The following is a 24,398-nucleotide window of genomic DNA, read 5'->3' as shown; positions in this document are numbered from 1 at the left end:
GGTGGGGAGAAAAAGTGAAGAAAGAAAGCGGGAGCAGGGCCAGAGAGACCAGGCAGAGAGCGGCCCACGTGGCCCCGGCGGCCTCTCCTCGGACCCGCTCGCCCCCGGGGCCAGCCCAGCGTGGCCCTCGCCTTCCCTCCGGACAGAACGGGGGCATTTAAAGCTTTTGCTCCTCCCGGGTCCCTCGGTCCGAAGTCGGGCCCGAGAACAGGGGAGGCGCTCCCAGCAGAGCTGCGGGCCCGGCCGGGGGCAGACCGGAGCCGGGAGGGACCACCAGCCCCCCCCCCCCCCGCCCCGCTCGGGCTCCCCGGCCAAAAGCGCGGCCTTTGGGGCTCCGAGGGGTGCACGAGTGGACAGCGGGACCTCGGGACGGGGGGGGGGGACAAACGGCAGCGGGCCAGCGGGAGGAGCCCCAGAGCCGCCGCCGCCGCCGCCGCCAGCTCCACAGTCACTCCCCGCTCTCTCTGCAGCCCGCGCGGCTTTTCGAAATCCCTCCTTAGCCGGGGCCCTATTTGTTCCTTGGTTCGCGGAAGGATCCTGCGCAGACCGCGGAGCGACGCGTCAGGCTCCTCCCACCCCCTCCCGCCTCAGGCTCCTCCCACCCCCTCCCGCCTCGCGCGCCGAGTCCCCGCCCCTTCCCCCTTTGGCCCTAGCACCCATAAAGAGGTCCCGGCCGGGCTGCCGCGCTGCTCCCGCGTATCCGTACGCCGCCCGAGGCTGGCTGAGGAGTCGGCGGCCATTTTGTCCCTCTCGTGGCTCCAGCGGGAGAGAAGGAGGAAGAGGGAGCCCGGGGGGGGGGAGGGAGGGGACGGGAAGGGAGCCGGCCGCCGACGCCTCCACCGCCGCTGCCCCCGGCGCCTCCACCGCCGCCGCCGCTTCTCTGTGCTCTGGAGCGTGGGGAAGGGGCGGACGGGGCCGGGAGTCCAGGGGCTGGGGGGCGGGCGGCGGCGGCGCCGCTGCTGCTGCTGCTGGGGCCGAGCCGGGCCGAGCGGAGCCGAGCCGGGCCGGGCCGGGCCGGGGGGTGGGGGGAGGGCCGGTGAGGAGGCGCCGCCGCCGCCGCCGCCGGGGCCGGGGTGCAGGAGGAGGCGATGGCGGATATCGACAAGCTCAACATCGACAGTATCATTCAACGGCTGCTGGAAGGTGAGCTGCCCGCGGGGGGTCCGGGGGGTGGGAGCGAGGGTGCACGGCGGGGGGTCCGGGGGGGGCTCCGGGGTCCCCAGGCCGCCGGGCCTTGCAGGCTGGGACGGGGGAGGGGGCCCATTCATCAGCCCCGGCTGGGATCCGGGATGCACGGACGCGCCTCTGCTGCCCAGCCGCGGTCCTGGCCCGGCTGCCCCCGCCCCTTGCTGGGAAGCCCCCCTCCCCAGCGCTCCCGAAGCTTGGCCGGCTCTCTGCAGGCTCGTCCCAAGCCGCAGGACGCCGTGTTCCGCCCCTTGCCCGGCCCGGCGTCGGGTTTCTCCGAGGAGCCGCCGCAAAAGCCCCCCGGGAGGGTGTCCCCGGGCTTGCGGGCTTTTGTCCAGCCTCCCCCTCCCCTCCCCCCCTTGTCCTGGAGAGGCTCTCTCTGAAGTTAGCCCGAGTCCCCGCTGGGCTTGCGGGGCTCCTCCTCCTTCCCCTTTAAAAGAGACCCTCCCGGGAAGGAGGTGGGCGCTTAACGCGCTTCTGGCGTGAGACCCGCGCCGGGAGGCAGGAAGGCTCGGTTAAGAAACACAGATAGCGGGAGACTTTGCCTCCGTCCGGCGAGAACTGCGGGCCGCCCGAAGGGTTCGGGGAGACGGACGCAAGGCTCGTCTCGGTAAAGCCGCCTGGCGTGCGGGCGTGCGAGGGAGCTAACGTGTCCTCCCGGCTTTGGGAGCGCCCCGGGCACCGGGCGGTGCGGGCTTTGCCAAGGGTGCCGGGCTGTCTGCTGGCCTTGGCAATGCGAGCCATGCTGGGGGGAAAGCGAGGAGAGCGTGAGCCATGTGGCTTCCTCGGCCCTCCTGGGACAAATGACCTGCATGTAATTGCCAGAATGAACTCTTGTTTTCTTTCTAACGACTTTGATTTTTTTTAAAACAACCATCAAAAATTGCGCTTAAGTTTGTGTGTGTGTGTGTGCTCTGAAGTGTTTCTGACACGCTGCTGCGTCTAGGTTTGAGCTCATCGTGTTGATGTTTGTTACAGGTATTTTGCAGGATGAGATTGCTCTGTTTTTTGAATGTTTAATGTAGTTTTTTGTTTAGATGAAATTGCAGTTTTCTCTTGACCAGAAATTGATGAAAGCAAAGCATCATCCTCCTGTGATGAGTAAAGAATCTGTTTAAATAATTTGACAGTTAAAATAATCTAAAATTGAAGTGGAATCAATGAGAGACATTAAAAAGATAGGATGCATTCTTTTTCCTCTTGTTCGTTTGTTAGGTTGATGGGTTGCTCTTCGAAGAAAAACTGTAGGAAATCTGTAAATCTATTAAATTAAGATTCCTTTGCCTTTTTACTTAATGTCATTTAAACGCAGATTTTTTTTTTATGCCAGCATCCTTACCGTCTTGCCATTGGAAGCCTTGTTTTACATTTCCTTGTCATTTAGAAAATCTGTCAGTGCAAAGCTTATCCCATCACATTAGCATGAGTTTATTCATATCAATGTAATAAACTAATATTTCCTTAATGCTTAGGTACTAAGAAAAGAAGCCACACTGAATAAATAACCTGTTAGCATATGCTTGGAATTGGCAGATAAATTATTGCTTAAGCACAGTAGGCAAAAGTACATATAGGTAGTGAGTGGTTCACCATCCAAGTAGGAAGATTTAATGAAATTTAGTTAGGGTTTTTTTTTTTTTTTCACCCTAAAAACTTTTTTTCCATTTAGATGTGGGGAATGGGGGGGGGGAGGGGAAGGAATGCTTTCTCAGCAAGTACTAGAGTTTTCCTTCTTTGGGGCAGATCTTTTACATATTCAGTTTCTTCAAATTGACTTAGGACTTTGCATATTTATGGATGTTGATGTATGGCTCAGCAAAATGAATAGATACTAGAGAAACCAACTCAAAATGGATGACTTTCTTAGTTTGGTAGAGGGTCAGTTCTCTGCAGAAGGGCTTTATTTTAGATTTTACTCATGTGAACTTTGCTATCTGGCCTTGAATCTTATTTTTGAAGAGGGAGAAATGTCCTGAAGGTCAGTAGACCTAGCAACAATAATTAGTCTAGGGGCATTAAGCTTTTTTGTACTATTTTTTTCCATCTTATGAACGGTATTTTACACATAACAGAAGTTGATGTATACAGCACAACAGCTAAGTTAACATTACTAACATCTTAATATTACCAGCAGTCTATTTAAGCTATTGAAAGATAAAGAAAAATAAGCTTGTTAATTTTAGTAAAAATGTGTATGTGCTTGCATTTTTAAAAAATACCCTCACATTATTATACTGAACAGTTGTAGTGCTTTTTATAAAGCATAAGATTATTAAGGAGTATTAAGGAGCTCAGAACCTTTGCTCATGTTTCCTAATGGTAGTTGCCACATTTTCCAGGAAAGTTAGAATAGGCTGTTTATTTCTCTTTATTAGTGGAGGCAAAAAAATTTCTTTCCTTTAGGGTAGTTCTTGCCCAAAGTCATGTAAACAAGTCTCTGGCAAGGCTCCGCTTAGGTTAGAATTCCCTGACTTGTTTTGACATCAGGGATGTAGCCTTTCTATAAAAAGGTACCTATAATAGCCTCCTTCTATGTAATCCTTTGTAATCTTCCCCCTGAATAAGTACATTGGTTCTGTTGATAACATTAACTTATTTCTGGAGCAGTCAGCTCTGAGGTGGAAATTTATTTAAAAATTTCAGTTTTTAGAGCATCAAATACCAATTAACATCTAAGTATTAATAAAGTAGAAATACTTGTTCCAGGTGAAGCTTTGATTTGGCATTCAGGAGGGTTGAAAAAGTTTAAAATACATTTAATATAAGTAAGTTGAATATGTGTATTAAATTCAACTTATTAAGTACCTCTTGTAGAGGTGTCACAGTGAACAAAGAGCCGAGCCTGAAGTTCTGGAGAGGACCCAAGTTCAGATCTAGCTGTAGACACTTCCAGCTGTGTGAATTTGGGCAAGTCGTTTAACCCCATTAGCCTTAGTTTCCTCATATGTAAAATGAATGAGAGAAAGACATGACAAGAAAACCTCAAAATGATTCAGAAATGACCAATTGACAAAAACCCAATAGTATTAAGGAATTATAGTTTGGAAACTAGCATGAAAATTCATACAACCCCCGCCCTAGGGGAGCTTATAGTTGGCTAATTAGGTAGCATAATGTATCTATAAATGTTTGTTCGGGGCAGAGAATGTTAAATGCAAAGAAGTATCTCGAGAGTGCTGTCTGTGGCCATGAGTCTTATTTTTGAAGATGGGAGAAATGTCCTGAAGGTCAGTAGACCTAGCAACAATAATTAGGTCAAGGAGGTATAACTGGATGGCACAAACTGCAGAGGGGAGCATACTGAATGTTAGCAAAGCAAATCTCTTAAAAGGGAAAAAAGCATTTTCTAGTTAGTGATTCTCAAGCACTAGGATAGTAGAACAGGAGATTGGTCTTTAGCCTCAAGATTCTAAACATAAATGTGCTAGTCATCTCCCTGGTGAATACAGAGGGCCAGTGGTCCTTTGGGAGAAGTCTGGTACCCTAGGAGAGATTAACAGTTTTGCGTTTCTTTTCTTGGATTTAAAATATGGTTTTTGTTAAGTGCAGTAACAATTCTTGCAGGTGTTCCCTTCCATCTCTCAAAATAACTCCTAGCACGCTGAAAATTTTTTTCCTGCAGCTTTGTGTAACTGACGTCCTCTGATTATGCCCTTGCTAAGACATTGGAAATTCGACACCAGATTGAAATAATCTGCTGTTTTGAGGCAGTTAGAGAAGAGTGGGTCTGTGATTAAAGAGGATTTCTCTCCCCCTTAGAACTCTCATTGCCTGTATCAAGCAGGAGGCAATGGTGAAACTGATATCATGTGTTTGATTTTGCTGCTTGAAAGGAATCAATGTGTACAATAAAGAGATAGTCCTTTCCTACAGAACTGTGAACACTGGACAGAGATCACCAACAGTGGAGGGCGGGGAAAATAGGTTTTTTTTAAATGGCATGTGCTTATGACAAAATTTTCATTTAATAGTATTATGATTAGCTTGATCTAGAGAAGAATTTAAGTGTCAGTTTTAACTATGACTGTTGGCATCTCTTAAAGACAATTGAAGAGTCCAGCATGACAGACTTCAGGCTTCAAGAAAAGGAGTTGGGTTTTTTGTTTGTTTGTTTGTTTTTAAGGTTAAATTACCTTAATAGTTCTGGCATTCTGGAAAGATGACCAAATCTAGTGCTTAAGTATATTTCTTGTGAATTTAAATGACCTCCAAATAAGTAGGTATAGATAGGTCTACTAGTGTGTATTCAGGTCTTTTACTACCCTGCTCCCTAGAGTTTATATGAATTTTCATTCCCAGAATGAAGGATCATAACTGATTAGTGGCACCCCTTACCCTCTCTTTTGCTGACTTGCCTCAGACTTCAGGGCTTCCGAGAATTGAAAAGCAGTTAGTTACTTTCCCTCCCTCCCTCCTTCCCTCCTTCCCTCCTTCTCTCTCTCTCTCTCTCTCTCTCTCTCTCTCTCTCTCTCTCTCTCTCTCTCTCTCTCTCTCTCTCTCTCTCTCTCTGTCTCTCTCTGTCTCTCTCTGTCTCTCTCTGTCTCTCTCTGTCTCTGTCTCTGTCTCACATACACACCTAGGAAAAGACAGAGATCCCAAATGGAATATTTCCGTGTAAAGGGCTATTTTGTTTGTGTTTTTGCTAAACTGAATACTTTTTATTTCACTGTTAAAGCATGTTTTCAACAGCCCTGTAAGGTAGGTATTGTAAGTGATCTTCATTTTGTAGATTAAGAAGTTGACTTTCAGAACATTTCAATGACTTGCCCAGAGCCTCACAGTTATTAAGTTTCAGAGCTCAAATTGAAGTGGGGAGTCGGACATTCAGATTCATAAATCACAAGTTTAGACGTCATTCAGTCTAATTCTTTGGTTTTATACTAGAAACTGAGGTTTAGATTAAACTGACAGAAATAATTTGCCTTTGCTATTGGGTAGAAATGCTATTATTTAGAGACTATAACAAAGGGCTAAATTTTTAGCTGCTTTCACTTCTAGAATCTAGTGTTGTGTTTAGAGGTTTGGATTTTGGTTTTTGCAACATTTTTAAATAGGTTTGAAGTTGGGGAAATGACTAATCAAAATGCCTAATCAAATGATATTTTGTGAGATTTTTCCTAGACTCAATTGTGCTTTACTGATATTCATATTCTTTGAGTAGAATCTAAAGTTTGTCATTTTTTGTGGCTAATGGAAATAATGAAGTTTCTTCTCTGAATTCTTTCATTTAGTTTGACTATACCTTTTTGTGCAGGCTGGTTTCAGTTTCACTGAATTTTCTGCATTAGATGAGGGCAGTATCCATTTATGCAGAGTCTTTTAGAAATCCCTCTCCCAAAAAAGTTGTGACATTTTAGAGTAACTTTAGTAGTGGTGAGGGAATGCATTTTTGTTTTCTAGCCTAAATAGAAATGTTAAATGTTTATTTGCAGAGATTAATTTTAAAAGCAAATATTTTAAAGTGTTAGACTTATAATTTTACCATTCAGTTAATGTAACACGTTACAGAGAAATTCTTAAATTGATATGACAGTAGAACAGTGAGTTTGTAGTCTACAATTTGCTGTATGTAATTTTCCCTGTTGTAAAGATTTTAAAGAATCCCAGAGTTTTGTTTTTTGTTTTTGCAAGGTTGCTTTGCCCCAAGACCTGACTGGAAATTCTCAGGCTTTAGTTTGGAGGAGACAAGACAGTATTTGGACTTAGAAGAAAATTTCTACTAATCTCAATTCTTTATGCTATTCTTATGTCTTCCTGAATCCAACTCTCACTATAAACTTCCTACAGGTGGGCAGAGTTTATTCTTTGTATCCTCCAAAGGACAAAATACTGTGGCTTAAACAGAGGCAAATACTGTCAAGTAGTATAAAATTAATGTGCTTATTGGGTACCTTCTCTGAATTCTAGAAGTTGAAATCCACAGAATAAAAATGTAGTTTCTCTCTAAAGACAAAGATTATAATATGGACTCTGGGAAAGTTTTGGCACAGATAGGCCATATAAATCCAAATATAATTGAGTTCTGTCATCAGTGTCATCAGTTACCTTGAGTCAGGCCCTCATCACCTCATAGCTTGGACAATTTCAGTAGCTTTGCTGATTGATCTTCCTGTCCCAATCTGCCCACTCTAATCCATCCTTTGCTTGAGTGTCAAATTAATCTTAAAACTCAATTCTCACGTGTCAGCCTAGTTAGCAAATGCCACCAGCTCCCTCCCTAGCACTTTCAGAATCTAATATAAAATACTTTTGGGGATATTCAAAACTCTTTACAATCTCAACCCCACCCACCACCACCCCTCTACTCCAGCCTTCTTACTCTTCTTACACTCTTACTGCAACCATGTACTCTGTGGTTCACTGATACTGGCCCCTCCTTGCTCTCTCTCAACAAGTTATTCTGTCTCCTGAATCTACACATTTTTACTTGCTGTCCCCTATGCCAGGAATTCTCCCCCTTTTTTTCACTTTTTGACTTCAAGTCACTGCTGAAAAATCCCACTTACAGGAAGATTTTCCTGATTCTCTTAACTACTAGACTTTTCCTTTTATTCATTGTCTTCAACTCAATCCTGTCTATAGTTTATTTGTACATAACTGTGTTGCCCACTGTAAGCCCTCTGAGAAGTCTTGCCTTTCCTTGTATTCTGAGGGCTTTTATAGCATAGAACCTGACACAATGAGTAAGGACTTGGTAAATGCTATTTGATTGACTTTCTAACACATGGTATACCCGCCGTAGTTCCTAGCTTTGTACAAACTTGCAAATCTATTTAAAATGTTGCATGTAGTTAAAATAGTCCTTAATTGGAATTCTGAAAATACAAAACAATTATTTCTGAAAGGATGCCATTAATAGATTATTCAGCTTGAGGCCTGGAGGACTGTAGGAACTTAGCCTCTAACAGAAGGAAAGAAAAGGTTGCTAATCACTTCCAATATGGACCAGATAGAAAAACTCAACTCTTTCCCTAAACCTTGAAATGCCACTAATTTCTTTGCTAATTTTAAAAAGGTTTTTTTTTTTCCTTACAAAACCAGTAGTATATCTTGTCTAATTTCAGTGTCGTCGATTTTACTATATTAGATCTATAACATTTCCCAGTTTAAAAGACTAATTCTCGGGTAAGGAAAATGGGTAGCTTCTTGAGGTCATTTAAGTGTTGCTTATATAAAGCAATATTTTTTGAATCTTTGTATGTTCTAGAAAATGTTGTTTACATTGAAAGTTCATCTCTCATTGAGGGTGGTTAACATTTGGTAGTGGGAATAAATACAACCAACTGACATGTTTTATAAGGTGACATTGAGGATAGCTAAGGGTGGCTAGACGACCCAGTGGATAGAGTATTGGATGTGGAATCACAAAAGACTCATTTTCCCAATTTCAAATCTGGCCTCAGTCAGATACCTACAACCTGTGTGACCCTGGATAGGTTACTTAACCATATTAGCTTCAGTTTCCTCATCAGTAAAATGGGCTGGAGGAGGAAAGAACAAACCACTAAGAAGTATCTTTGTCTAGAAAACTCCAAATGGACATGACAAATGATTCCACAGCAGCAGCAACATGAAAGGATATATGGTATTATCTCTATGGCTAAGACCCTTTTAGTTTCCTCGTGTTGGAGAGGTGTCTATTTTATTGGGGGAGCAAGAATCTAAGAAGTCAAAAAATAATATTGAGGGAGAGAATAATTCATCACATAAATATCCCCCAAATCAATCCAAAAAGAAACTGACTGAGCAGTAGCATTTGTATTTGTGTCAAAATAGTATGTAAATCAGTGTCATCAGCATCATATATGCTGCAAAAAGGTATCTCTTTTCTGTGGGAGAATTGCCTAAGCTTCTTAGGTTCATAGCTTCCCTGCCAGATGGCAGTATCATCAATATTAGGATTGTTTTGTTGTTGTTTTTTCTCTGGTTAGAAAAGCAAGAATCTTTCCACAGTGAGTGCTTCTGAAGAAAATACCTCATTGCTTTTGGGGGGAAAACATTTTATCTTCATCTTACCTCATGCTTAGTTGATTTTCATAATGTAGTTTTGGTGTTTCCTGGGTACTGAATTTCATAAACTGAATATTCTCTTAAAGATTAAAAGAAAATTTCTTCTTCCCTATTCTTTCTTATTTCATAAAATGGTTTGAAAGGGGAGTTAGCTAAAGTGTTCACAGAACTAGAACTGGAAGGGAACTTTAAATTTATTTTGTCTATGTTCTTCATTTTACAGATGGAGAAACTGAGTACCCAGAAATTAATTACTCCCCTAGTATTTCACAATATTGAGGTCTTATACATCAAGTTGAGGATTCTTTCTACTGTCCTGTGAGAATATTTTATAGAAAGAGCGAAGCTCTGACCCAGAGAAGTTAAGTAATTTTCCCAGGCTCACATAGCTACCTATCTTTCGTCAATGTTCTAACCATAATCAAAGGGCAGGTCTCCTGACCTCTCTGTACTGAAATCATAATTCCTTTCTTTTTACTTGAGTGTACTGTTCAATTGTACTTCTATGCTTTATATTTGGGGGGAAAAAGTCACTTTGATCAATGTCCTAGTTACAATCAGAACATATTAGAAGAGAATACTGAGCTGCCAGTAGAATTGCTGACCGGAAGGTGTTTTTAGAGTTAACCTATGCTTTACCCCCCAGATGCCTGGGATTCCCCTGCAGAAAAAAGGAGCAAGACCCCCTTCCCCACCCCTGGCAACCAGTTTCTGTGAAGTTCTACCTAGGCACCATTGCCCTGTTAATATATATTGAGTGAATATACTCAATTGGGTCTCTAATGGTGTGCGCTTCACTTTTTTGTCTACTTTTTTGTAGAGCCTTTCTTTTTTAGAAATTACATGGAGAGGGGGGGAGGTTTTTGCAAGGCAGTTGGGTTACGTGACTTGTCCAGGGTCACACAGCTAGTGAGTGTTAAGTGTGAGACTGGATTTGAACCTAGGTTGAGCTGACTTGAGGGTTGATGCTCTACCTACTGTACCATCTACTTAACCCAAAATTGTCTACACCTTGCCTTTCCATTAGGACACAAGCTACTAGAAGGCTGGAGTTAGTTTTTGGTTTTGCGGAGGCAACTGAGGTTAAGTGAATTGCCCCAAGGTCACACAGCTAGGAGGTGTTAGATATCTAAGGCAAATTTGAACTCAAGTCCTCCCTTCTGCAAGAGCTACCTAGCTGTTCCTGGTTGTAGAACCCATCTAATTTATTTGGGTCATTTTAATTTGAACACTTGCTAATTCAGTATCATTTGAAGACTTAAAGAGAATGTTTTGGCCTTTGTTTTTTTAGGTTATTGATGATTATGCTATAATTGCTACATCTAAATTATAATGATTATAATGAAATTTCTGAAGGTATCTAATAGAAAGCAAAACTAATTCTACTTACTGAATACAAAAAATAGTTTTTGTAGCTTTTAAGATCTAATCATTATAGTTCTGCAGAATTTTAGAAAAGAGGGAAGCATAGATAGAAGATGTGTGGTCATCTTAAACCCCTTAAATAGAGCTGTAGGTCTCTGACAAAATTTCTTTTCAAAGGGAAGTAGTATCTTAAATAATAGTTCAATTCACGTATCAAATGCCTACAATATAGCAAAGCACTGTTTTTTAACTGTATGATCTCAAATAACTCAAGAGAATTCCTTATTGGAAGTAGACTATTAAAAAAGAGGATAATCGTAGGTGAGCTTATGTAATAAAATAGCATTTTCAAATTTAATTATTAGTGTGTTTGCTGGAGATGGACAAAGAGGAGAGAATTGGGAATCTTGGGGAAATGGAAAAAAAAAATAAATTTGGAAAGAGTACAAAATGATTCAGTAGAGTTTGCAAAAGGGAGATCTCTAAAATTTCAGACATTCATCCAAGAAATGTTGTTAGGGGTTAGGAGTACAGAGGAGTAAATAAATGTAAATACATTTGAAAATGGCCATCGTGCTTGACTATGCATATTTGTTACAGGGGTTTTTGTTTTTAAATGCTTAATAAAATTTTCTTTAAACAAATCTATATTATGTGGTCAAATAGGCCATTTCAGTATCCTATTTCTTTAATAATCATTCCTTTGGCTTTTCATTGTGAAAATGACTAGCCTTGAGATTTTATTTCAGCTCTTTGCCTGAACCTTCATTGATCCCCTGAGGAATGGCTAATGATAGAGTAAAGAATACACATTTTGATATAACTGTTTCCTGTGGTTATCCATTTGTAATGGAGCTGGAATAGGTCCAAAGCAGGTCAACTTAATGATCAAAGGTTGGAAGAGCTGCCATATAAGGGCATTAAAAAACAAACCAAAAAAAAAAAAAAACTAGGACTTTTTATATTAGTGATAGAAGGAAAGATTGAGATCCATAAAATCATGAAGAATAAATGGGGATTTTTTCAGTAAATTGATAGTTCCAAAAAGAAGTACTTATTAATTATGAGAACAAGAAATAGTAGGTTTTATACTGTCAATAATAAAGAATTTATTCCAAGAATTATTATTGGGTAAAACCCTATGATACATTGAAGTAAAAATTTTGACTACTAAACCCATAATTCTTTGGTTTGAACATGGACCACACTGTTAAAATAATACCCTTTAAAGGGGGGGGGGGGGAATCACTAAGTACTTATTAATAATAGTAGCTAATATTTATATAGCACTTACTGTATGCCAGCCACTAGACTAAGTTTTATAATTATCTCAATCTTCTCAACCCTGGAAGGTAGATACTGTTATTATCCCCATTTTACAGATGAGAATATCAAGGCAGGTAGAAGAGACATGACTTGTCCAGGGTCACACAACTAGTAAGTGTCTGAGACTATATTTGAATTCAGGTCTTCCTGATTCAATGCCCAACACTGTCCACTGCTCTACTTTGCTGCCCTTATAGTGCCTGTTACTTTGCTAGATACTTTGCTAGGTGCTGAGGATACAAATATAAAGAAAGAATGAAGAGATCCCTACTTGAATAAGAACTGTATTTAGATTCTGTATGAAAACTGGGAAGAATTGTATCTTAATTCTTTTTTTTTTTTTTAATAGCCTTTTATTTACAGGTTATATGCATGGGTAACTTTACAGCATTAACAATTGCCCAACCTCTTGTTCCAATTTTTTACCTCTTATCCCCCACCCCTTCCCCTAGATAGCAGGATGACCAGTAGATGTTAAATACATTAAAATATAAATTAGATACACAATAAGTTGTATCTTAATTCTTAATGTCTTTACATGTATCAAAAAAATGAAAGCACTGGTGGGGTATTTGTGGTGTGACCATTTCCCTTTAGCTCCAAAGGGCAGCAAAAGCAACAATGGGGGTAAAAAAGCTTTCTTTGCTAAGAAAAGCTTGCCAACAATTAGAATTATTCCAAAAAGGAATGGGCTTCCCCCTTTTGGGGGTTTTGAGGCAGAGATTACATGACAACCTGCTGGCACTCCTACCACAGGGATTCTTTCCAATTGGGTATGGGGAGCCCCCTTAATATTTTAAGTTTTAAAAGCAGATACACCACACGCAAATATTACTATTTGTAATACTTTATGGGATCTGAACACTCATCCTGAAGTTCAACAAATTACTTAAAAGGATCCTTCAAATTCAGTATGAATTTATGTGATGTCTAACTTTCCATGTAAATGTCAAATATTAGATTTGAAGTTAATATTAAAATTGCAGGTTCTTTTAAGTACTGTACCAGAAAGTTTCTAAGAAAATAACAATATTTTTCTTAAAATTTTCTGTAAACACTAAAAATATCTGAGGAAAATTATGTATACATGTCACGTTTTGCTTAATTTTATCTGTGTATTGAAATATGGCTTGAGGGGTGAGAATTTGGAACTCAAATTTTTTTTTTAATGCTAAAAATAAATAATGTTTTGAAAAGGCATTTCACCTGATTGTATTTTGTACTTCCTCAGTGAGAGGGTCGAAGCCTGGCAAAAATGTCCAACTACAAGAGAATGAAATCAGAGGACTGTGCTTGAAATCACGGGAAATTTTCCTCAGTCAGCCTATCCTATTAGAACTTGAAGCACCACTAAAAATTTGTGGTAAGTTCAGGTATATTAACTAGTTATTTTTGTCATTTAATTGAATTGTGAATGTGTTAATAAGGCAGATTTCTCCTCCTCCCTCCCCCACCTTCCTTTCTTTAAGGAGGAGTGGAAAGATCGACAAGGTTCTGCTTTTCATTGGCTTAGAAAACTGCCAGTCAGCAGTCTTGATGTCTTCTTCATGTGGGGACCTCTTCTCGGCTTAGAGTCTTAGATAGTTAGGCACAGAGACCATTCCTGCTCAGGGTCACACAGCCAGAGCTTGGCTCTTGATCTTCCCTGAGTCCTAGACCAACTCACTAACTGTATCATGCTGCATTTATTAATTAGGGAAGAGAAGTATTTGAGGACTAGTTCATTTCTTGAAGCCTTACTTTTGTAATAGCTAACTTAGTTTATATGTCTCTTCTCTCTTTACATTATGATTCTCTTGTTATTTAGATGCTTGAGAAGCTTCTTTGTAGTGGAAACCCTGGGGTCAAGTCTGCTCTTTGACAAACAGGGATGTAGGACTTACAGCAGAACACTTAACCCTCCCAGTCATGCTGTGCTGATTAGAGGGGATTTCCTCCCTGGAACTTCCCAATGTGAATGAGATCTCCATTTAAGTCTTTTTTTCCCATCCTCTCTACCCCTGAGGTATAACAGGGGGAGAAGGACTTCATTTTCCTTAAGTGATCAAGAAGAAAAGAGGTTAGAGATGGGGAAAAGTGGGAAAAAATAGAAGGTTTGGGTTTTTTTTAATTTCTCAGTTTCCTCATGTACAAAGCAAGGTTAAAATACTCTCTGGGTCAGAGAATTTAGAATGAAGAAAGAGGCCTTGGAAAAATCATTTTCCTAATCCCAGCTTTCATGTTTTTATAAATGAGGGAATGGCATTATAAATGTGAGTTATTATTTTATAGTCATTCCTTCATACAGATTGGGTATTTAAGCCTGAAGACTAGAAGTAAAGACCTGCCTAAGTAGCACTTGAAAATCTGTTGGTGTTAGTGCTCAGCAGACCTGGAAGAAAAGCTATTCTTTTGACAAGATGATTCTAAAATGTCTTCTTAATGAGACATTTAGTCTCTTGATTAAATGTGATTTGCTTCCCTTGGTGAAAAAAAATAAGTATACAAAGTTGCATTGAATTGAATAAGTACTAAACTACATAGTATATATAACAGAGTCGGTGAATATTAGTTTGTTAAAGAATTACTGAATTTATAGGTGCAGCTAGATGGCATAGTGGATAGAGCACTAGCCCTGAAATCAGGAGGACCTGAGTTCAAATGTGGCCTCACATACTTAATACTTAACTGGAAGTCACTTAACCCCAAATGCCTCAGCCAAAAAAAAAAAAGTTAACCAATTTTAGGTCGGGTGTGAAATTAGAAGATATTATTTGATGTCTTACTATATGAAAGAATCTGCAAAGGCTTGTGTTTCCATAGATTTTACTAGTTTTTTTTTTTTTTTTTTTAAAGTGCTTTATAACACAATTATTGTTTTTAGGTGATATTCATGGACAATATTATGATCTGCTTCGGCTTTTTGAGTATGGTGGTTTCCCACCAGAAAGCAACTACCTGTTTCTCGGAGACTACGTGGATAGAGGGAAGCAGTCCTTAGAAACTATCTGCCTTCTACTGGCCTACAAAATCAAATACCCAGAGAATTTTTTTCTTCTTAGAGGGAACCATGAATGTGCCAGCATCAATAGAATTTATGGATTTTATGATGAATGTAAGTAACTTGTCCATGTGAGAAGTTATTTAATTTTTTAAAGTTCTTTGTCTTAAGAAGCAGTGTCCATCACCACAAGTGAGAAACACTGTCCTTGACAACTGAGATGCTTCTTTCAGAAAATTGGAATTTGGGAATACCCTGTATGTTGTCACACATCTTCCAACACAGTTCTGAGACCTTTTTTAAATGAGTTCTTGAAATCACTTATTAACGTGTATTATTTTTCCTAGCTTATATATGCCAGTGAAAAGTTGAATTTGCTAACTTCAGAAACGTGCTGTGAGAGGCAAAAAAATAATCGTATTGCCAGGAATTCCATGCAGTATCCAGAGTGGTTTGTTGTAATGGATTTTTGTTAAAAATGCACACATTGCTTGAAATCCTTCTATGAAATTATGTCTCTTAAAATGTCGAGCAAGTGCCTGGCACATTGTAGGTACTCGATTATGCTTATTCCCTTCCCTCCCTCTGCTCTTCATGTCCTGTAGAAGAACCTCAGCTTCATCTGTAAGTAGAGAAAAGAGGACTTTGAGAGAATCTAATAGGAGGAGGGTCATTCTTGCTCTTCTCCTTTATTCTTTCTGCATGTAGAATCTGGGCTGGCTAAGGTGGCAGCTGCAGAGTAACCAGAAAAGGAGAGTGAGCCCTAAGAACAGCTTTGTATTTCTGGTTTTGTGGATGCCAACAAAGCCTCAGCTGTTTATGCAGTGTGTTGTGAAGGAGCAGTGACTTTGGGGTTTCCCATAATTTGGTTACAGGAATTGGTAATCATTCAGGCTTTTGGGATCCGTGGCATCAGTGACAAAACCAGATACTAGATGTTTAAAATCCAAGGGTTCTATTTTCTTAAAAATTATTTAAAAACTGATTGCTGGTGTCATGCCTTGATTACCTTTGACAGTCATCCAGAATCCTTATGTTTATCTTTGAAATTAGGATCTTTATTTTCCATTTGTGAAAATTGATCCTGTTGTCAATTTACATAAAATGTTTTATATGGCATATACATCAAGAGAGAATTATTCTTTGTAGCAACTCTGTCATTGTGTGTGTTTTTTTTTTTAATAGAGTTAGTGTATTGATGAGGTTACAATCCAAGTTCACAGTAAGCACTAGCTAGTTTCTGTTTCCTCAAACTCATTTGGAGCAATTGGGGTTGAGAATTGTCCTACATACTGTTTTAGTTTGTAGTGGGGGGATATATTTTCTCCAAAAAACTGTTCTAAAGAGAAGTTAGTTTCTTATTCCTTCTGAATTCCCACAAAAATGTACTTAATTCATATACTTTCTACCTACATACTTATTGCTGGGGGGAAGAGGGGGCAACAATTTAATTACTATAAACCTTCCCTTCACTAAAAAGATCTTTAAGTACAATGATTACCAAAAGAAAAAAGATTACCTTGTGGCCACCTCTTGGTCAAGAATTTCTCTGACCTTTGCTTGGTTAGTATTTGGTTTATATATAGTTCATCATTGAACCTTTCCAATCTGTTGGTTGGTAAGACAGAAATTATACTTCGTGGGTAAACAGAAGCTTAGAGAATTCACATTAGATCCATGCCGGGAAGAGGTATTGAATAAGCAGAGCATAAGTGTCGAGTTTGAAATGTAGTTCTGTACAGTGATCAGAAATCCTCCCTACCCCAGCCTCTCTTCTTACTCCTTACACTCTTTCCCTGATTCTGGCCTCCTTGCTGTTCTTCACAGGAGTACTGTAGTAGCCACAGCATGGAAGGGCATTTGAGTTTATAAGGGGAGGGTATGTGGAGAGGGTTTCAAGTTGAATTTGTGTTAGCACATAATCATCGACTTTGACAAAAATGACTTAATTATCTTCTCAGGTCAAAATCTAACTTAGCCATGAAATTCAAAAAGGCCTTGGTCCATATAATAAGAATTAAATTTGGTGTTATTGATCAGATACTACCAAATAAATAGTCTCATTCTCCTAAGTCCTTTCTAAACTCCCTACGTGTTTAATACTTAAGAATTTTTTTTTATTATTATTAAAAAGATATTTCAAATCTTAATTTGTCAAAAATTATGTTGAGCAAGTGAATCTGCAGATTAACAGGTCATTCTAAAATCTTTGTAGGTAAAAGAAGATACAACATTAAACTATGGAAAACCTTTACGGACTGCTTTAATTGCTTACCAATTGCAGCCATTGTGGATGAGAAAATATTCTGCTGTCATGGAGGTATGTGATGGCTCCTGCTTTCTGAATAGCCATTTGGAAAGGGCCGAGTTGATTTTGTACCCATGTTGACTTCCAAAACCCAGTTCTTATTGTCATCTCTTACATCACCGGTCTTCTCTGACTCATCCATATCTTTTTCAAAAGGAGAAGTTCAGGGTGAGTGGGTGGACATTGGGGACTATGCAACTCTAGTCTTTGGGGTCTAGCCTTTTCCTTTTTTAATCTCATTAAAAGATGTCCTTGAATCATTTCATTTGCCTTAGGATCTCTAAGGCTGTTCTTTGTCCTCATTATTATATCAGTTGAACCTGGAACAAATTCAGGTTTTCAAAACATGTTACAGCAGAACTGTGTTACCTCTACCATCTTAATCCTTCTCTCCTATCCTATTGAACTGAACCCGGAAAAAATCATAAAACTATGTTGAATGTTTATGCTGCTAATTTGTTATTAATCACAGTGGCCTTCACTGGATCAAGGAATTCCTGAACTCCCTAATTAGTTCTTTATCCCTCTCTCCAGGGGCACTGTTCTAAGCCTCTCTCCTCAAGCCTCCCTGCCCCTCACCCTCATAGCTGAGGCTCTCATCTCATTTTTAAATCTTTCACTGAGAACTCTCTCTTCTCCCTTACTCATTTTATATCCCTCTGGCAATATAACCCACTAACCCTTCCTTTTTCCTTGTCAAAGCCAGCTTCTCACATACCTTGATACTACCTCCTCTCTCCCCAATACTTTGTACCTACTGCATTCTTCCCTGCTATCTACAAATACCTGTGTCTCCCTCGTCCTTGAATCCTCACTACTTTCAGCTCCTCTCCCCATCTCCCTAAAAAGGAAGGTACCCCCTCATCCTCACCTCACTCTTCCAAACCTCCTGCAGTCTGATCTCCAAACTTTTCACTGAATGGAACTATTTTCTCCAAAGCTACCAGTGGTTTTTTTTTTTGTTTTTTTTTTTCTTTTTAAAAATTTAATTTATAGTTTTTTATTTATAAAACATATGCATGGGTAATTTTTCAATACTGACCTTTGCAAAACCTTCTGTTCCAAATTTTCCCCTCCTTTCCCCCACCCCCTCTCCTAGATGCTAACATGTAGTCGAATACATGTTAAATATGTTAAAATATAGTTTAAATCCAATATATGTATATTTATAGTTATCTTGCTGCGCATACACACACACACAAACAGATCAAGAAGGGGAAAAAAAACCTGAGAGAACAAATGCAAGCAAACAAAGTGTGAAAATACTATATTGTACCAGTTCTTTTAATGGCCAGATTTAAAAGCTTGTTTTTCATCTTTATCTTTTTGGGGAAGAGGCAGCATGTTGGTCTAAAAGACCAAATGAAATGTTCAAAGCCAGCCTCAGACCCTGAGCGAGTCACTTAAACGGAGTTTGCCTCCATTCCCTCATTTGTAAAAAGGAAATAAGTTACAGCACCTGCACCCCAGGGTTATTGTGAGGATCAAGTGAGACCGTGTTGGTAAAAGTGCATGGCAGAGTGCCTGGCACAGAGTAAGGACTGTGTTCATGTTAGCTCATTGGTGTTATTATACATTCCCTTTTCTCACTCTAATCAGCACTGCTTTTAAGTGCTTATCAGCAGCACCACTTCAGTACTGTTGTGGTCGTTGTGCTTGGTCTCCAGGTCTCTCTCCTATTCACCTTCCCTTCCATCTAATGGCTCTTCGTAAAGTTCAGCTCTGACTATGTCACTTCCTGATTCAGAGTAAACTCTAGTTATTCTCTCTCACCTCCAAGATTAAATAAGGAATTTTTGGTTTATTTAGTAAAACCCTCCCCTCCCTCTCTTTCCAGTCTTTATATTTTGCTCATCTTTACACACAGTTAGTGCTAATAGTAAAATTTCTATTTAAAAGTGATCCCAGTATCCAAAAAAAGTTGGGAACAAAACTCGTCTACATCACATAATTTTGTCTCTAGTTGAAATTGATGTTTTTTTGGCCATTCTACTTATGATTTATAAAACTTAATTCTAGGTGTATCCCCTTCTTCCTAATTTAACTGTTGCTCTACAATATTATCGTGCCTCCCAAAATTTTATTGCACAAAGGAGTAATAATAACATTGATTTAGACAATATTAAATGTATCCAAAACGGCAGAAATGAGCAGGGTTTTTTGTTGCTGTTGTCCTCGTTGTTGTTTTTTAACATGTGCTACCTTCATGAAAAGGAGACAAAGTTTTTAAAGGAAAAAAATCAGCATATCCTTCTCCTTTCATTTGTTTCCAGATTTTGTTACTCTAGATATTCTGGTGTTTTGGAGACTTTTACTCTTAGCTAAAGAGGGTTATAAACCCAGTGATGGAATTTCTGGTCCAGGGGGTGGACAGCTGGCTGCTCCTGAAACAGCATTGGGTTTTAAAAGACATTTCTAATCACTTGAACCATCTATATCTGCAGTTAACTTAAATATAATCAGTGATAAAAGCTAGAATTTACATGGCCTTTTTAAAAAATCTCAACTAATAAAATCATTGTCAAAAACAGATTTTGTTTTAACTTGAAAGAATGAGATAATCTTTTAAGGGCACTAAATACCTTCCAAATAGTAATGTTATGATTTCTACTTGAGAGAGAGAGGGATTGTTTGAGTGAGTGTGTGCATGCGTGCATGCTGCGTGTGTGTGTCTCTAAAGAAAATATTGATTTAAAATAAAATTCTCCAATTTTAAGGTCCTCACTGGCAAGCTTTAACCGATTCCAGACTCCCCTTGATGGACCCTTAATTATTTAAATGAAGTTGCTCTAGCCTAATTTTGGGGTTCCCCCTCCCCCCCAAATGTTTCTTTTTTGTCCTCCAGGTTTATCACCAGATCTTCAGTCCATGGAGCAGATTCGACGAATTATGCGACCGACTGATGTACCTGATCAAGGTCTTCTTTGTGATCTCTTGTGGTCTGACCCTGATAAAGACGTCTTAGGCTGGGGTGAAAATGACAGAGGCGTGTCCTTCACATTTGGGGCCGAAGTGGTTGCCAAATTTCTCCATAAGCATGATTTGGATCTTATATGTAGAGCCCACCAGGTATTTGACTTTGAATTTTACATCAGAGCACATGTGCTAGGCTTTTGACTATGAAAAGTTTCCTTAAGCAAGCCACAAACTTAAAAGGCAATTGAGGACTGTTTTTAGTACATTTAGAAATTATGTGTAATAACAAACTTTTTCTCTCCAAGGTGGTTGAAGATGGATATGAATTTTTTGCAAAGAGGCAATTGGTAACACTCTTTTCTGCCCCAAATTATTGTGGTGAATTTGACAATGCAGGTGCCATGATGAGTGTGGATGAAACCCTAATGTGTTCTTTTCAGGTAGAGTATTTTTTAAATCTTGCTTGTTTTTGCTTTTGGGTCAAATTTACTGTTGTTAAATCAGTATTTTCTTTTACTTTGTGTTTGTGGAAGAAATTTCTGGTAGACACAATGGTCATACTACAGAGCAATAATCAAATTAGAAGAGGAGATACTTAAGAGTGAAGTTTTATAAATTAAAAATAGACATAGAACTATAGGACATAGAACTTTCAGATAGCTAAATGATGTGCTGGGAATGAACTGTTCAAGTGGATTTTTTTAAAGTATTGTGATCACTTTTTAAATAGTTTTATTCTTACCGTTCACTGAGAACATATACAGTGAAAAAATTGTATGAAAATAATAACATGCTTCACTTTTTTTTAGTCATAGTGGTTTTATATGCATTTGAAAAATATTTCTGGATTTCTTGATTATTTACCCAAAAAGTTCACTTAATTCATGTGTAAGTCCCCACTCTGGTGACTGAGTCTGTCAGAAATCCATTCTACATGGGGCTGTCCCCCAAGCTTGCAGAGAGTTAAGGGTCAGAATTGGCTGGGCCACCTGAGCATCCGGGTCATCTACCCCATTGCAGCTTCCTCCTAAAATGCCCTCTTGCCTGTGTGACCATTTCAGATCCTGAAACCTGCCGAGAAGAAGAAGCCCAATGCCAGCAGACCTGTCACGCCACCACGGGGTATGATCACAAAGCAAGCAAAGAAATAGAGGTCAATTTGACACTGCCTAGTTGGGACTTGTGTGATAGGATAGAGCCTTCCTTTTTTTCTTTCCTTCCTTCCTTTTTAAACTGGAACGTGCACTGGTCAGCTTGCTCAAATAGATACGTGTTTGTGGTTTCTTTTTCCCATTTTTGATTTAATGAATGGCATTTGCTGGTTACAACAGCAAATGAAAGACTTTATCCACTCCCAAGGAAAGTTTCTTTTTTGAAAAACAATTCTCTATTCCTTTAAAAAAGCAACTTCCGTTGGTGTCCCTGCTGCACACTCCATAGCAGTTGATCCCGTCTTTCGGGGTAACTGCACGATTGACTTTTATTTTTTTTGATTCAGTACAATATACATGTAGTGTAAATGCTTGTTTTTCTTTAGAATCTAAGGAGGGCCCTAGTGTTCTCTGAGACTAGACATATGTTACTGTCATAAAATGCATATTGTTTATACAAACCACTGTGAATGTGTTTTTTTTTCCTTTTTTCTTTTTCTTTTCTTTTCTTTTTCTTTTTTTTTTTTTTTTTTTACACACTTTCATTCAAGATTCGTTTCAAAGGGATTGCTTTTTCTTTCATTGTCTTGTCATGTACAAACTAGTTTTATTGCTATCAACATTAGGAATAACCTTCAACCTTGCCAGCATCACTGGTATGATGTATATTTAATTAAAGCACACTTCCCCTACCGTATACTTTTGACAATTAAAGCCATTATTTTAAATGTTTGTGACTTTCCTAAAGCCAAAGTTTCTGTTGAAATATGTATCGACACAACCCATAAATACACGTTGGCATGGTTGTATGTAAATGCCTTCCTCTTGGGGATTTAAAAAGAAGTTTTGATTTTGAATAGCCAATAGTAATACAGTGCTGTTTATGCTATTAATGATTAAAGTTAATAAAATTTTGTACAATTTCCATATTGCCTATTCATTAAGTAATCTTTTTACAGTTGCATCAGGCCTGAACCCGTCCATTCAGAAAGCTTCAAATTATAGAAACAATACTGTTCTATACGAGTGATCGGTTATGCTTTCTTTGGCCTACATGCTTTATTCTGCGGTGAAGCTGAGGCTTGTAAGTCAAAAAACAAAGGAATTAACTTAATGTTCACCAGTTTATACAAAACTCACAGTATCTATGACTTTTTTAAACTAAGATCTGTTAAAGAAATCTGTTTGAACAGATGACAGTGTACTATACCATGTGGTGAAAACGAATTCAGACTTATTAAATGAAGAACTTGTTAAATCCTCTCAGTGTCAATTTATCAGCACAATACACACAGGAAAACTGTTGATGGCATATTGAGTAGATTTTAATGAATAAATTGCTCTGGAAACCACCGTGTCTCCATTTGGCTTTGTCTCTTCACATTCAAATAAATCTTTTTCAGAAAAGAAATGGTAAAAACTGAGACTCCGTTAACCTGGTTAAAGGTCCAAGGCTGAGCCTGAGAGCTTGTGGGACAACGCCCTTATTGTAGTGGGATGGGAGGTGTGGCTGACCCCACATTAGAGACAGTCATTTTTGGTGATGTCATTTTTTAGCTTTTGATGACTCCCATGTTTTGCAGCAATAAGTTGCATCATGACAGCAATCTGTTGTGCTGTACAATCCTTTTCAAAGTTTGAAGTAGAGGAGTAGGTATCAGTTCTCAAGTTTGGGGCCGAGAAAGCTAGAGTGTGTGTGAAAAGGCAACATATTTTGAGGGACTTTCATGGCCAGGGTCCTGAGCTTTGGTTTTATCCCCCTATATGTATACACATCCAGAGCACCTTGCATACAGTCAGTATGGAATGAAAAAATAAATGGTAAGAAAGAATGAATGGTTGCAGAATGGACAAGACTCGGCTTGCAGGGCCGGCTCACCTCAGCTCTTAAATTTTTGAGTGGTTTCCATTCACCTGGGAAGATTAAGTCTCAGGCTTCATGGTGTGGCCAGGGGAGCTGACTGCCTTTCCACAGTGTCAGTGGTGACAGGTCCCCTTGTTTCTTTTCACACGCAGGGATGACATTATTAGCACCAGCTCTGAACCTAAGGCTAGGCTAGGTGGGGAAAGAAAGCAAGGAACAAGTGCCCCCAGGGCTCTGTTATGGGCTTCTGCATTGGTGTGGGGTTAGTAAGCCAAAAGCCAAATGAGGGCTGGTATTACCACTCTGTCTTTGATTTACATACTAGTCCTGGTTGGCAGCATATAGGCTTCTGTTTTTAATGCAGTACTTTAAGTTGCCTCAGGAGAACTTGTCTGAATTGAAGATCAAACAGATTTTCCCTCGGGCATATTCACTTCGCAAATTGCACTGAGGTGGGTCTTCTGTGGGTCACTTTATGCCTACTGAAGAAATGGAGAGTAAAAATTTAGGGTTTTTTTCCCCCAGATAACTGCCTTTAATTCTGTTTGATTCCCAAGTGGCCAAACAGCAAATTCCAGCAGTATTTCTGTTAAGATCGGGCCAGCCCATGCAACAGTTGGCTGGGACACTTTCTCTCAAGTGAACGGCAAATCAGTTATGTTCTTGGGCAAACAGGGTGTTTGACCTTTTCTAGGAAGACATTGGAACATATATCCTGTCTGTGTGCCAGTGTTCTGTGCACCAGAACAGATGAATTCTGCATGTTGTCGGAATGTCGCACTCCCGAGGGTCAGGGCCGTGCCCTCTGCTAGCATTCAGCGTGCTGCCATTGGGTGAAAAAGCATAGGAGACATTCCACAGGGTGGCACTTGCTGCCTCGTCACAGTCCCACCCCTCAGAATTTCCTATTGACCAAGAAGATAGATAGAGCTGGGTTTTATTTTTTACTTCTTCCTGGATAAGGAAGACATTTCAGGTCCACTGCTAGGGGACTGGGAGGTCTCATTTTGAATTGGTTGTATAGTTGTGAGAAGAAACCATAATATGTCAGATAAGTTTCCTTTCAAAACATCAGTGAATAAAATTCTTAGAAACTTTCTAAAGTAATATTTAGGGAAAATAGAATCAAGTATTTGGCAGTAGGACTGTCCCTAGATTAGCTTTGCTAAAATATTCTTGTAGACCAACTCCTAGAAGTCCAAAGATTAAACATGCCAGGCTGTCTCTAGTTTTAACTAAAAACTCATATCCTCCTTGCTACTCCTGATAAGGAATTGGGGCTCTTGATGGAAG

General features: G+C 39.8%; 1 protein-coding gene across 2 annotated transcripts; it reads left to right on the top strand.

Moving 5' to 3' along the window:
- The first annotated feature begins 1,022 nt into the window (after positions 1-1,022).
- On the top strand, positions 1,023-22,595 carry PPP1CC (protein phosphatase 1 catalytic subunit gamma). 2 transcript variants are annotated; one of them, XM_031948575.1, is made up of 8 exons: positions 1,023-1,143; positions 13,118-13,249; positions 14,750-14,980; positions 17,082-17,186; positions 20,020-20,243; positions 20,396-20,530; positions 21,152-21,212; positions 22,201-22,595. In XM_031948575.1, exons 1-8 carry the CDS (start codon positions 1,089-1,091, stop codon positions 22,269-22,271), a joined length of 1,014 nt encoding a protein of 337 aa, XP_031804435.1. In that variant the 5' UTR covers positions 1,023-1,088; the 3' UTR covers positions 22,272-22,595. The 2 variants fall into 2 exon arrangements, with proteins under 2 accessions (XP_031804435.1, XP_031804436.1); XM_031948576.1 differs by lacking the exon at positions 1,023-1,143 and adding an exon at positions 6,906-6,972.
- The last annotated feature ends 1,803 nt before the right edge of the window (positions 22,596-24,398 follow it).

This window comes from Sarcophilus harrisii, chromosome 1, assembly GCF_902635505.1.
Source record: "Sarcophilus harrisii chromosome 1, mSarHar1.11, whole genome shotgun sequence".
NCBI classification, from domain to species: Eukaryota; Metazoa; Chordata; class Mammalia; order Dasyuromorphia; family Dasyuridae; genus Sarcophilus; species Sarcophilus harrisii.
This window is presented reverse-complemented; position numbering and strand designations above follow the sequence as displayed.

What these genes read in the sequence shown, in the direction of transcription:
- PPP1CC (XM_031948575.1), top strand. Translation starts at nt 1,089, where the DNA reads ATGGCGGATATCGACAAGCTCAACATCGACAGTATCATTCAACGGCTG. An exon ending in CATTCAACGGCTGCTGGAAG is followed by an intron (nt 1,144 to 13,117) that starts GTGAGCTGCCCG and finishes GTACTTCCTCAG; the next exon opens with TGAGAGGGTCGAAGCCTGGC. An exon ending in TTATATGTAGAGCCCACCAG is followed by an intron (nt 20,244 to 20,395) that starts GTATTTGACTTT and finishes TTTCTCTCCAAG; the next exon opens with GTGGTTGAAGATGGATATGA.